Source organism: Trifolium pratense, linkage group LG7, assembly GCF_020283565.1.
Source record: "Trifolium pratense cultivar HEN17-A07 linkage group LG7, ARS_RC_1.1, whole genome shotgun sequence".
NCBI classification, from domain to species: Eukaryota; Viridiplantae; Streptophyta; class Magnoliopsida; order Fabales; family Fabaceae; genus Trifolium; species Trifolium pratense.
The window spans coordinates 36,050,319-36,065,636 of NC_060065.1; the positions used below are offsets into that span (position 1 = coordinate 36,050,319).

Sequence of the window (15,318 nt, forward strand, 5' to 3'; positions counted from 1 at the left end):
TAATAGCAGCTTTGGTAGAGATGTGATCCAAAATGTCATCAGCAACATAAACAGCATCTTTGAGGTCATCAAGCCATTTGTTAACAGCAGAGTCTTTGAACTGTTTCTGTTCAGCATCATTAAGCCATTTGTTAGTCAATTATATGATGAGTTATCCTATTCGAGTAAACAATCATTTTAGTCTTTTAAAGAAAGTGTGATTTAGATCCAATAATTTCTCTTCTCTCTCTATTTCTCTTTCTATTTTCCTACTGTTTTATGTTTGTGGTGTTCTTGAGGAGACCACAAATAAATTTAAGTCCTAATATTATAGAAATTGATTCCTATTCCCTAATACCATCTAGAAAAATAATGAGGAGAAAATTTCCATTCTATTGATTGAATTGCTGTACACTTTTATATACATTTACATGAGTTTAAAATGTTGTTGCAAAAAGATAAAGTGCTGCTATTGAGCAAAATGCAAAAAGGTAGAGTAGCAGTAATGAATTACCTACTAATTCAGCAAGTAACTTTGTTTATCCCTCCACAGAAAACTTTTCTATGATGGGTCCTGCAATTGAAGATTTCCACCATCTGAAGTTTGAACTTTTAATGCAAAATTCTCCAAAATTCTTGCATCACTTAGAAAATAATGAATACGAGATGTACAACATAAGATGCAAATAATTACTTCAGTGAAAATACATCATCATAATGAAGATGTATAGCAGAGAAAATATTATTACATTGGAAGTGAAGTAAGGGAAACTTACTTAATTCTGATCATCGTCAATTTTTTGAGAGAGCTTAAGTGTCCGAGTGGAGGAAGGATAAGGTCCTAAGGATTACTTGCCTGCATAATTTTGTCAATCCATTGCATACTTTTTTGTGAAAAAGATAAGGTCCTCTTTTCAACCCTCATAATTTCAATGTGTCTAATTGAATTGGTTATGAGTTCAGCCTATTTTATGGTACCTAAAATTTGAAGTCTCTCTTTGCTAATATTAAGAGAAACTACTAAAGCATTATGCTTTTCTCATGGCTATGCCTATGCAGAATAATGAAGAGCACACCTGTTGGAACATTGCCACCCTCACATACTTTGAGAACGAACGAAGATATATAATAACAATTAACATTGCCACCCTCACATACTGATACTAGATATCTTCAACAATGTAACAGGAGTTTTCATCTTCTTCAAGATATGCAAATTTCTCCGCCGAAAAAGTGCTACTTAAGGTTTCATAAGGAGGATGAGTGCTCCATCTCCCTGTAATGTCTGATCTATGATCAGATTCCAATTTCTTTCAGAGGATCATATATACTACTTGATGTATCAGATTCCCATTCAATCAAAAAGAGGCACTTAACTAAATTACTATTATGAGATTTCATCGAAAGTATATTGCATTAAACCCATACATATTCACATCTGGTGCCTTAAACCTAAAGTAGTATATTGCATTTGATTTCTCATTGATGCTGCAATTATTAGGTCATCGTCATCTTTTGTAGGTAGAGTTCATAAAAGAGTCATATATTTTGTCAAAATTCAAATTAACATCTCTATTTGGGATTTTATTATAAAGTGATGAATTAGAGTATTCTCTAACCACCAACCCAGATGTACCCGATTGGTAGTATCCTTCCTTATTTGCTTTAGTTAAATGTCACTGAAGTGATTAATCCCTAAAATGGATATGCAATCCCTATAGTTGAGTCAAATGGATTGAAAAAAGTTGTGATTGGATGCAAAATACCCCACTGAAGGTAATTAGGTTTCTCGCAAAAATTAGTCATTGACAATATTAGTTGATACTTGATACTAATTTACACGGTTATGAAGCAAAAAATGCACAAACAGTTCGAAGCCATTAAAGACAACTAATCAATATTTTTGGTTTTTAGCAGTCTCATCATTTTTATATCACATACAATAAGTCTATCAGTGCTTTCTAAGTTTGCCAGAGGATTCCTCTATGCAAAATACCAGCAGGACTTTATATTCCAATTAATGGGACACACATGATCAAAGACCCAATTCTACTGCAATATTTGCATATACAATTATTGTATTTTTCCTGTCTAAAGGATATAAACAATCAATACTGGCAGAACAAAGGTGTATCAAAAAATTTCCCCTTCCTCCCAGCCACCTCCTCCTCCGTTCAGAACCTCCTCATCTTCATCTGCGATGTAATCATCCTTGATAAATAAACCAAGTCGCTCCAATGGGTTCTCAAACTGAAGTTTATCCAATCTCTCCATTGCAGTTCTGTGGTCATTTCTACTGCCCAGGGCTTTATAAGACAGCGTACATCCACTCAAACTCTCCAGTTCTTTCACGACCTCCAAATTATGTTCAATGTCAACAGATCTCTTAATCTACAAAAGATAACGGGGTAAATATCCATTTTGCTAATTATGCAGAATTTGAGTTACAATATCGCAAAATAAGAGACAAGAACAAAACCTTTTCTATAGCAGCTCGTGCAGCTTCTCTTTCCTTTTCTCTTTGTTTCCTTGATTCTTCCTCTGCCCTCATTCTTTCAGCAGCTTCAGCCGTTTTAATTTGGGCTTCAATCCTTGCTCGTTCTGTTATGCAGCAGATCATGAGGAGATAATCATAATGAATTAAATAACAGATCTCACCATCCAACATATAAAGTGACTTCAAAGAGAAGTTCACATCATCATACAGCCTAGCAAACCAGATATATAATATCCTTCCATCCCATAATAAATGACATTTTTAAAAAAAAAAAAAAACTGTCCCAAAATGAATGCTGCTTTCAGTTTTCCAATGTAATATTAATTACTTTTTCCAATTGCACCCTCTTATTAATTACTTTTTCAATGTAATGCTATATATGCAACGCTACCAAGACATTATATGTCATTTTGCATGAAATTACTATTATGTTTGCTTCATTTATGGTATTTCCTTAATGGGTGAGACAAGCACGTGTACAGTAACAGAGGGAGTGCTTTATTATGTACAAAAGCCTCTGTTTATTCAAGCATGGAACCTAGTAAGACATATCACATGGCATGCATAAAAGTGCACAAAGCACATTCTTTTGAGAAGTAAACAGATGGACTACCAAATTAAATTGTCTTTCAAGTAAGATAATATTCACCTTCACGTTGTATCCTTTCCAATCTCTCCTTTTCAAGCTGCATTTTCAGAGGATCGCGCTTATCACCCTGAACAGAAGAAAAATAATAATTAGTAAATCAAACTACATTTCAAAAATACCTTTTGTTAAGGCAAGAGTAGAGGGAAAGCCTTACATGTTCAAGAAGAGTCTTTTGTTGTGCTTTTAAAATGGTATCTGCAAATCGGCTTTTGAGCATAGCAGCACGAAGAGCCTTTTTAGGTGAAAGCTGGGCAGGAAGAACAGGGGTGCTCCATACTAAAACATGGACAAAATAAAAATTAATAAACAACTATAACTATCAGACCAATTCTCATCACAAAAAGAAACAGAATTAATTGAAGCTTAGAAGACGGACACTGACCTTCACCAGAAGAAGCATCAGTAGCAAGAGTTGCATGCTGAGAACTAGGACATGCGTGTTCACTATCTAAAGAACTTACAGCCCCTTAACATAACATCAACATCAATTATACCACATCAGCAGTAAACTAAGTGGGTACAACATAATATTTTACAAATCATAATTCTTCTCACCATCAGAACCAGGATCAGACTTCCTCTGCAAAGGTGATGCACATTTAGTCTGGCAGTCCTGGTATAAGATATAAATTCTTCTTAGAATTGAAAGTAACAGGACTATCTTAAATTTAAGCTAAGATTGCAAATGATATATTATTAAAACCTGTTTCAAAGCAGAAGCACTACACGTAGGTGGCTCCCTGTCTTCAGATCCTTCATAAGATATATCAAAGTCAAACCACAAATATACGTCAATCAGGTGGCCAATAACACATGAATATGTAAGCAATCACAAGATTGTCTAATTAAAATGCTGGAAATGACACAACAGCATGCAATATCACAACAAATACTACACTTGCATGCGACAAGACTCAATGAAGGACAGGCTTTTCTTTAGAGTTAGAACCAGAGAGCTGTTCTTAAACATGATTACATTTTCCGCCATGGAAGACACAGCTATTAGCTCTTCTACATAACTATAAATCAATACATTAATATTGATGCATCATACCTTTAATCAAGTCCTTCTCAAGTGATTTGCAAGGAACATGCGATAATTTAGGTACCTCCACCTATGAGCAAAACATTGCCAATATAATGACATCAATAAAAAATAGATAAAAGAAACAAGTTCCATCTCACATTAAGGTGAAAGTGGATAACAAAGTTGGAAGAAGCACTAATTTTATATCAATTCCAGTAAATATATTGCATAGTTGCATATTACAATAAGGCTTTTTTTCTCCCTCACAAAATACAACACTTACTTTAGCATCTCTTGTTGTCATTGAACTAATCTTATGAATTCCTTTGGGTTCAGATGCTCGGGACTTTTTGGACAAGGAATCTTTATGCCGGGATTGAGTGCCATTACAACTTTTTCTCACAGTTTCTTTAATTATTTCAGTCCCGCTTTGCCCAAGCTCATCTTCAGAATTCCATTTTTTATCCCTGTCATACCATTTTCTGTCAAATAATTTGTTGAGCTCCTTTGCCATCAAATGAACATCGTTGGCTGGAGGATTATATGTCATGGCATTTGAAAAGGTCAATCTGACATCAGCTGCAAACTCCTCTTTGCTAAAATAAACATTTTTCTCCAACTTGGATTTAATCGTGCCTAAATCCATGGGATGAGATATGACCGTAAAATAATCTGGAATGTTCAACGCTACAGGATCCACAGGGGTCTTAAACACCCAGCTGTAGGGATGAGATGTTAATGATTTGAGGATTGAAGCACACTGCTGTGACCCTTTCCGATCGAGTTTCTGCCTTTTATTCTTTGGGCCCTCAATATTCCCTGAAGGTTCCCTTTTATTGGAACCTGACAGAGAGGACTTTTTGATGGAATTACAGGGTCCATTCACATCAAGTTGAGACGCTTTCTCTCCAAACTGACACTTCGGCCCAGAAACGACTTCTATCCTTTTGGTGGAGAATTTGATCTTCAACTTTGTAGTTGGTGCAAAAGTCTCGGTGGCAATCATGATGATATAACCCTTTGAGTGCGAGGACACTCCAAATTTCCAATTTCTCAAAAAGCCAGAAGATTCTCTAACACCTTTGACACAAAGGCATCAAGCAAGCTATCAGTCCATATGAAGACAGGTCACCTGGACAGCCTGAATAATAACATCAAAAAGACAAAAGCCACAATCAATTTCAGGAACAAAATACTTATACAAAGTCAAAAAAGCAGGAGACTAACTTTTCTTCTAAACTAAATGTTTGTCCCACTCAAACTCTCTAGTCTACAATGAAAAATTACCTTCCAATAGTTTTTTTTTTTTGCAAAACATTCCAATCTTTGAGTAAATAGTTGTAGGTTTTAATTCATATATACCAGTTAGTCTAAAGATATTTTCAGTTATAATCTTCAGAACATTATAAATATTTGGTTCTAATTATGATTTCTTCAAAAGTCGCATACATGATTGGTTAAGATTCAAAATTGAACGGTTTTAGGGTATCAGAATTAAACACGTAGTTATACTAACTAATGATGTACACTTACTTAAAACAACAAACCATCAATCTACAAAGGTTATTTAATGATTAATGTTGAAATACACGCAAATCACTCGCAATAATTAAAAATTTTGTCCCAAATATGAATTCAAAAGAAAAACAAGAAGAATACTGTAATTACCAAAAACATCCAACTCAACAGCTACCCAAGAATCATACGAGGTAAAACATGAAATCCCAAAACATTATAATTGACAAATCTTACTAGATCAAGGAATCAACAAAGCCAAACATAACACTTAAAATTAACACCAAAATATACAAATTGCAAAGAATTTCACCCACTCCCACATTCAAATCGAACAAGTAAAAAAAAATTAAACTTTGAGGGTATAACTAATGAAATTTGTTTTCCTAAAACAACAAAAACACAAATCATTCACAATAATTAATAATGTTGTCCCAATTCTGAAATCAAAAGCAATCATGCAATTAACAAAACATCTAATCCAGTATCTACCCAAGAATTATACGACACAAAAACACGAAATCCCAAAACATTAAAATTGACAAATCGCAATAGATCAAGGAATCGACAAAGTAAAACAAAACTTCAAATTAACACCAAAATAAACAAATCGCAAACAAATTCACCTAATTCGCATTCAAATCGAAGAAAACAACGAGAGAAAAACGAAAGAAAGACGGAAAATTGAAATCTTGTAGGAAACCCTACGAAATCGAGAGAGGAAAAATCGAAGGGAAATTGGAATTAGGGTATGAAAAGGAAGTACCTTAACTGAGCCAGAGAGAAAGGGTAGCGAAACCCCTCTTGATCGACGACGGAAAGAGAAGAAGAGAAACACCGCCACCGCAACTGCGATGTGAGTAAAAACGCGATTTAGGGTTTTTTGTTATCTACGCGTGATGAATGAAGAAAGAGTGAGATATTGACTTTTGAGAAAGGTTTATTTTTTGGTACTTGATAGATAGATAGATAGATATTTTTGGTAGTTCACTTATATTTATATATAGCACGTTTCAATGTGAAAATAAAAATAATGTGACTATAGTCGTACTTCTTTTTCTTTTCTTTTTGGGACTAAACTCTTGGTATTTCTTCAAACATCAAAATAAATACCAAAAAGATTTATTTTGTTTTTATATTTCTGTCAAAAAAAATCAGTCAGATTGGTTTTTGTTTTATTTTTAAAATAAATACAAATAATTTTTTTTATTTTTTTATTTTTGTTTGTTTTTTTAAACCAAATGTATCATCCGTGCGCAACTGCAGAGATCAATTTCATCGAGTTAACTGAAATTCATTGTTTCTAATTTACAAAAAATATTCTCCCTGTTTCAAATTACTTGTCATGTTAATAATTTAAGGTTATATTTTGTCTATTATACACTCACGTAAATTCCAAATATTTTGGAATAGTTCATGAAACCGTAAAAGATTTAATATATATTTGGAAAATTAAAGATTTTTTTTAAAAAAAAATTGGTACATAACATATTAATTTTTTTTTACATAATATATTAAATTTATTGGAAAGAGAAAGTGTGTGAAAAAAAATATTGGTGAATTAAAATAAGGGTATAATAGAAAGATAAGGTGCAAAAATACATTTCCTTAATTTCTTATTTTTTTCTAAAATGCCAAATAATTTGAAACGGATGAAGTACTTTCTTAAGACTAGTGAGTCAGGCAGACGCGGAAATCCTGCCTGTGTCTAACTTTTATATATATATATATATATATATATATGTATAAAAAAAGAAAAATCTGAGATCTACAAAATGAAATAGAATAATGAATAACTAGAATTTCTTTTACAACATATTTCAGTGGAACTCAATAAGAAAATAAATCTACTTTATATCTTATTTTAATGATGTAAAAAATTTATAAGAAATATAGTTTTTTTTTTTATAAATAAGAAATATAGTTTTAAAGGTAAAAATTTATGACAATTTATAAAGAAAATTGTTCTTAACGATTTAGAAACCATTTTTAAAGACTGATTTTAGTTACTGATTTTGGAGATAAATTTTTTTAGGAAAAATAAGTCACTAATTGGATCACTAATAAAAATAACTTCATGAGCAATTCGATTCACTATATGTTCTATTCACTATATGTATTGCAGGCGGTTTCACTAAGTTTCGCTTTTCTATTCCCGAGAGTTGAGACCGATTAGCCGGAGTACATGGAAGTTTTTTCAATAATTTTTTCAGCATATTTATCTTGAGAGAGAAACATACCACCGGTCCGGTAAAAAATGTACTCCTTATGAATATATGGTTTGAAACAGGTTTTAAAATTTTAGGGTGCGGTTACAGAACAGCACAGGACAAAACAAGATAATACAGGACAGGACAAACTGTACCGAATAGATATAGGGTGATAATATTTTTATATTCGAAAATAAAATGGGTATTTTCGTATTTTTATAGTTGTACTGTACGTGGACAAAAAGTTGTCATGTGATATAGTGAGGGACAAAAAATCTTGTTTTTGTCCTGTCCCTTGTTATCTTATTTGTCCTGTCCCATAACTAGTTTCAAATCAAACAGGGTACAACAAAAGTTATTCAGTCCTCTATTTTTTAGCATATCGGGTCACTAAAAATTTAGCGCTCGTTTGTCCCAGCTTTTTTAGAGCTTATGCGATTTATATATATTATTATAAGTTTGTCAAGGTAGTTTATGATAAACTAGTTTAAAAAATTACAATTTTCACCAGTATAAACTTATAAAATAACATAAAATTTAATTTATATTGTATAAACTATTTGCATAAGCCCTAATAAAAGCTGGGCCAATACCCGATACACCGATACTTTTCCTTCAAATAGATTACCCATGCTTCATAGAATTGAAATCCCAAAATAGAGATGTTATTTTGAATCTTTGACGAATGAATTTTAATTATGAATGGTTGATAACAAATGTGTTTTGATGGTTGATAGCTTATGTGTTTAGTATATGGTTGATACCTAAAGTCTCTTTTGATGTCATTTTTCAAGTTTGTATCTATTAGAAATATCTATTTAATTTTGTTATTAATTTTTTTTTTGGGCTTACTCCTCTTTTTGTACCAAAAAACACACTTGATTCTATTTAAGTTGAAACCAAATGTTAAAGGCAATAAGATCAAACATTAGAGAAACGTTGGAGTCAAAGATCATACCATGTCTATCAACCTAATTAGAGAATAAGCAACTCTAGTGGTTATGTCTACAAAATTTGACTCTTAAATTTTTTATCTTTATTTTTGCAAATAATTGCAACATCAATAAGAAATCAAACAAATGCAATAAACTATTTTAGGTTCTTTGGACAAAATCATTGAGTTTGAGGCACCAGATTTCCAACAAAAATACATTTTTACACAAAGAACTACCTCTGATTAGATTTAATGGCAAATGAAGGGCTTATTTTCCACACATTTCCAAAACATATTCCCTGCATTAGATTTAATGGCAAGACAGAAAAATTTAGCAGACATTTGAATGCTAGGATGCAAGCATTTTTTCCCATTCAATCAAAAAGATGCATTTAACTAAATCACTATTATTGATGAAACATCGTTTACAGTCAAAAAGATTATCCGTACATAAATCTGGAAATACTACTCAAGACGAGAGATTTTAAAGGCATAAAATGCATGTGAGCTACATGTTGGATATCAGAGGACATCTCTCAATCTATGAACCAAAAAACTTGAATGTAAGTTCTTAGAAAAATGTGTACCGAAAAATTTGAAAAATATTTTTCAATTTGTATTTCAAAACTTAATTTTTCTCTCTTGTTTAAAAAATACGAGAAAATATAAAATAGAGAAGGGTTTTATTTTATATATAAAGAGTAAAATGAGAAATTCACACAAAATGGAGAGGTGAGAATATAATTTGATGGGAGTTACAAGTTAAAAATTTGAAACGCAAAGTTTGTTTCGGCCGTCAGCAACTTGATTTATAGATATGGCAGTACACTATTGGGCTCATAGTAAATGTATTGGGCTTGTTTATGAAGATCGTTATCCAAATTTATAAATTTACTTTTGAACTCTTCTCTCCCGACCCCCCTCATTTCTTTTCTACCCCCTGAATTTTCGTCTTTGCCCTTGTAGTGTTGCGGTTTATACGAACCGAATTTTTTGTCATGCTAAAAAATTTAGGTTTATATAAACCGAAATATTGTGTTCCAAATTTTTTTCCAAATTTCCTGCATAAATTCTGCATGAGACCCTCAACTTCCACAATTTATTTGAATACTAAACGATGTCCGATTTGAGTAAACGACCACTCGTTGGAAAGCTTAGGGTGTCAAGAATACAAATATAATTTTTGTTTTGAGGGTTAACTATCCAATTTGTTCAGTTTGACCAAATAATGGGTACTGATACAGAAACAGAGCATAAACTTTTCTCAAATTTGCAAGTAGATTTTCTCATACTATACTTCATGAAACTTAACAATTCCGGTGTCAATCTTGTAGTAAATTTTGTCTTCTTTACACTAGATTAAAAATTATTAGAATATTACTTATATCCAGAGAGATATGCTAAATTTACCATAGGTAGCTCTACACGAATTTTCACATAATTTTTTCTTCTTTTTGGGGGGTATATGTTATTTCGGTTTATATAAACCGAATTTTTTTCCATGTTTAAAAATTTCGGTTCGTAAAAATTGAAGTTTGTTGGCAATTTTTTTTTCAAACCACAAGGGGCAAAATAAGATTTTTGGGAGTATAAAAGAAAGACAAGAGGTCGAGAGAGAAATGATATTTACTTTTTCAATCTATCCATTTTCTCGCACGTCTTACGAATTTATTAAAATATCTCCATCGGTTACTTAGATATCAGACACCCGAAAAATACCATACCTTTATAACATCTATTACTTAAATAGTGGATGACATTTTTAAAGAATATCATTTTTATAAAAACTGGAAGGATGACAAAAGTAAATCTCCCAAATTTATGCCTAAGTTAAGATACAGAATGCTGTTTCTTTATTTTATTTTATTTTATTTTAAAGAAGAATGCAATTGTAACCAAAGAAGAATGCAATTTTTTTTGTTTTTATGAACTTATTTATTTTGTACTTATTTTTTATATTTAATATTTTTATATTTTATTTTTGACTAGGTTGTAAAAGTACTAAATCTTGCTTTGTAAATTTAACAATAAATTTATTAATTTCTTGTTAATTTATTAATTTATTTATAATCTGGTTCAGCTAAGTTTTAAATTTATGCATTTGATATTTTCGTGTATTTGGTATGAAATTTATTATGAATAATCAATTAGTCACCTCTTTTTTTAATAACACATGGTCATATAAATCATGCATTGAGCATATCCCAAAATGTCAAAATTGAAAGCGAAATTCTTGTTGTTTACGGAGTATAATCTAATGATTTAATACACGTGTCATGGTTTTGGCTAAAATGAAAGAGTGAGATAAGTGGTGCATGGTGCACCATTTGTCAATATTTTGATAACGAAAATAAATTTTATAAAATTCATCGTTGAATTGAAAGTTTATATCATATAGATCATTCATATAAATTTTTAGAAAAATTGAACATCATTTGATATGTTATTGAGACTCATCAAGATTAACGGTTTATGAATTTGTACTGAATAAGTGAATACCGTTAATTTTGGTCGGTCCCAATAACACATCAAATGATGTTCAATTTTGCTAAAAATTTATATAAATGATCTATATGATATAAAGTTTCAATCCAACAATGAATTTTAAAAAATTTATTTTCGTTATCAAGATATTGACAAGTGGTGCACCGTGCACCACTTGTCTCACTTTTTCTTGTTAGAAGTGGCCATGTGTCACAATCACTTATCCAAATTTATCAAATGACTTGTGCAGTACTTTGCAATCTAATCCCCAAAGTGGTGCCAAATAAATAATCAAGTAAGTTAGGACACTTTACCCCACACGAAACCTCCTCTCTACTGACTACTACTATCGGTCAATATTTTGCTCTGAAAGAATGCGAATTAGGATAAAAGCAAGGGAATTATTCCTCTATGGAGTAGTACTCAATAAAAATAACAATAACAATGTTTACATCAGTTAAGAATATATCAATAAAAATGAGAACATAACAATTTAGCAAAAATAAGAATGACCAATTTATTCGTACAAATTGAAAAAGAAAAAAAAACCAAACTCTCTCGAGCCCTTTGTAATTATAATTAGTTTTAGAATTGAGTATCAGATCTAAATCATTCTTACAAAATTGGTTGTAAGAGGAGGGGTGCTAGGCGTAGGCGCTTGTTTGCTTGGGAGGAACAATTGTGGGGCGATTGTTGTACTATTGTTGCTAATGTTGTGTTGCAGGTTGATTCTCCTGATGTGTGGGAATGGATTCCCGATCAGGGTACAAGTTATTCAGTAAGTGGAGCATATCATTTGTTGACTCACATGTATCCGCGTGAGATGTGTGCTCACAATGATCTTATTTGGAATAAGCTTGTACCATCAAAGATGTCCACTTTTACTCGGCGGTTTATTAATGACAGGTTACCCACAAAGTTTAATCTTTTTACGCGTGGATGTTTACGTAATGACTCCCTGCTTTGCTCAGCTGGTTGTGATGCTATTGAAGATATTCATCATCTATTTCTGAATTGTCTCGTGTTTGGTGCGATTTGGAGTGCCATCATTTCCTGGTTGGGGATCACTGGTGTTCTCCCTGATAATGCAATGTCGTTGGCCTCCCAATTTCGTGGGGCTCATGGTTTTAGCAAAAATATTAAAACATGTTTACAAGCAATTTGGTTAGCCTCCATCGGGTCTATTTGGAAAGCTAGAAATGACAGAAATGATAGAGTGTTCAATGGAAACACAGTTACTATTGACAGGTTAATCTTTACTACCAAAGTTCAAGTTTAGTGGTGGTTTAAGGCGAGAAAAAAAGTTTTTGTTACGATTTAAATCATTGGATGCTAAATCCAAAAGTTTGTATAGGGCTCAACACAAGATAATCTTGTACTTTGTTTGTTTTTCTTTATGTACGAACTCTTATCTTTAGGCACACCTTATGCTTAATTTTTAAAATATTTCTTTGGCTTCTTAAAAAAAAAAAAAAGGAGGGGTGCTACTCTTTATAAACTATAGTCAAACTTTATCTTTAAATAATATAGGACTTGGTTTAGTTTTTGCAATGAATAAAAAATTGAAATATTTGGTTCTATTTTTCGACATATATATCGGTATTGTTTTTTTATAAAAAAGAATTGCACTACAAAGAGTATAAAGTGTACTAAACCCTTACAATATAATACGGTTCCATTATATAGATGTTACAAAGACAAACTAATGGGTCATTACACCAATCAGAAAAAATAAAAGATGGTTTATTTCATATTTTCTCTATGAACCAAAACCATTAAATAAATACAATGATCCATTATGGTAGTCACATTAATTACTACTTTCCCTTAGAACATGATATTATTATTACGGACATTCCAAAAACTCCACATGGTAGCTAACCAAATAAGGCGACGACCTTTATCACCTTTATCATTTTTCTTATTTTTCAGTAAAGCACCAAAACCATTGGAATGGCTACAAACTTCATCAAAAGGTATCAAAATAGCATTCAAACCACTTATAAACTTTCTTCCAACCATGATAAAAAACACACATGCAATTAAAAAATAAATGGTTGATTTCTTTGTCCTCTCTAAAACGGAAGAAAATATAAGATAAGGTCATATACATAACTAGGTATACAATAATTGGTTTGATATGGTTTGATAAGGTCCTTGTATAACAGTATGAAGAAAATAAATTATTGTATACCTAGTTTTTTCAAAAATAAAAAACATCCCCAGCTGAATGTCCATTTGATACCCAACTACCAAACACACGGCTTGCTATAAGATAAGATTGATAAATAAAAAAATTGAATGATACTTTTTTTTTTTTGACAAAAAAATTGAATGATACTTAAAAATTAAACAATGTGACTTGACTTTTACCGTCTCTCCTTAATTAGTTTTTTTGGTAGATTCTCTCCTTAATTTGTTGGATTGATTCAAGTCTAATTAATTTTCTACTATTACTTGTAGGATACTTAATTTAGCATAATATATTGAACAATTAATTAAGTCATTGAAATTCCTTGCTTAATGAGATATACTATAGTACTACTTTGCATTGCAATTGCAACCAATAATCATAAGTAGAGATTCTATAATTAAATTAATACAACTGAGCGTGTGTTATGGAACACTCAACTTCATAATTTTCTTTATGCCATAAGGTTGTGATATATCTACGTCACATTATTGGTTTGATATGGTCCTTGGCTATATAGGTTAATTAATTAATCATACAATATACGTGTCATTTACATCATGGTGGTTTTTATCGTTCACTACACGTGGCCTCGTTGTGTCATCTAATTCTAGTTTGGATTTTGAGGATCCCACAAGCTATATATCTATTCTATTCTATTCTATTCTCATAAATTAATTAATCCTTTAGTTCAATACCGACACACATATTTTTTATAATATAAAGATCATATACGTTTATGCTTTAATATTTAAATAATATGTTTTGTCAAAATAATGCTTCTACTTAACAAGATGTTGGTTACTTCAATTTTCAGAGAAACCATATGGGGTGTTGTGTCATTGAGTTTATTATAGGGCATAAATTATTACAAGTTTCTTCTATAAACTTCGAAGGAATGTCAATAATATGCTTTGGCTTCCTTGTTTGCCAGTTTGTGTTGCTTGTTTGGAAATATAAGCATGATTGGATTTGGATATCTAATTTATTAAAACAAAATGTATTAAAATTATATAGTATAGTAGTATGTATTTGGTTGCATTTGTTGCCTACATTAATTTTTTTTTAGGAAAATGCTAAACAGTGCTCCCGGGGCACCAGTTAAGGATACAAATATAGAAGTTTTATCTCGTAAATTGTGTATTCAATGTTTTAATGATGTGAAAAGTTATTCTCTCTCATCATTAACTTTATCATTTATTTCCTTTTTAGTATGCTTAACTAGTGCTCCAGGGGCACTGTTTAGCATGACACTTTTTTTTAAGTCACATGGTTGTGAAAGATACCAAGTCCTAACCAATCATGAAGTACATGTGCGGTTCTAATTTTTCATATTTTAATTAAAAATCAGAATTTTATCGTTTTGTGGAAAAAATTATGTTAAAATATATATTATATAGTTCATGATAATTTAATTAAGTGTAATAAACATTTGTAAAAGGTGCGTGTGAAATAGATTCACGTACATTAAAAAAGAGAGACTTTCAGTTGGTTTCACTTTCTAATTTTATATATGCATGTGCCATATCATAACTGATAAGTGATAACTATATAAATGTACAATAGGTTAATCCAAATCTATTGGTGGCGGTGATTCGGGTATTAGAGTCTACTCCTTTTAAGTTTTTTTGTGCAATTTTTGTTGATGTTATTTTTAATTTGTGTTCAGTTAATTAAGTAAAAAGAAAGTTCTAGATTTAAATGGATATAGTGAGATAGTGTCCCTTAAATTAATCAGTTCTTGGATGAGTTACTAAGATTAAAATTTATTTTTAAAAATCCAACATGATCATTAATTTTAATATCTTTTCTTTTCTCTGCAAAATCGTTTT

The 15,318-nt window shown here is 31.3% G+C and overlaps 2 protein-coding genes across 2 annotated transcripts; one reads left to right on the forward strand and one right to left on the reverse strand.

The window, feature by feature from the left end:
- Nucleotides 1-1,828: 1,828 nt before the first annotated feature.
- LOC123897900 (transcription factor GTE12-like) lies at nucleotides 1,829-6,661 on the reverse strand. Its single transcript, XM_045948716.1, has 10 exons — nucleotides 6,434-6,661; nucleotides 4,436-5,293; nucleotides 4,180-4,240; nucleotides 3,829-3,878; nucleotides 3,681-3,738; nucleotides 3,508-3,591; nucleotides 3,280-3,401; nucleotides 3,126-3,192; nucleotides 2,459-2,580; nucleotides 1,829-2,370 (listed from the first exon to the last, which is right to left on the reverse strand). Exons 2-10 carry the CDS (start codon nucleotides 5,156-5,158, stop codon nucleotides 2,113-2,115), a joined length of 1,545 nt encoding a protein of 514 aa, XP_045804672.1. The 5' UTR covers nucleotides 5,159-5,293; nucleotides 6,434-6,661; the 3' UTR covers nucleotides 1,829-2,112.
- Nucleotides 6,662-9,308: 2,647 nt separating this feature from the next.
- Nucleotides 9,309-12,574, forward strand: LOC123896358. Its single transcript, XM_045946756.1, has 2 exons — nucleotides 9,309-9,374; nucleotides 12,020-12,574. Exons 1-2 carry the CDS (start codon nucleotides 9,309-9,311, stop codon nucleotides 12,572-12,574), a joined length of 621 nt encoding a protein of 206 aa, XP_045802712.1.
- The last annotated feature ends 2,744 nt before the right edge of the window (nucleotides 12,575-15,318 follow it).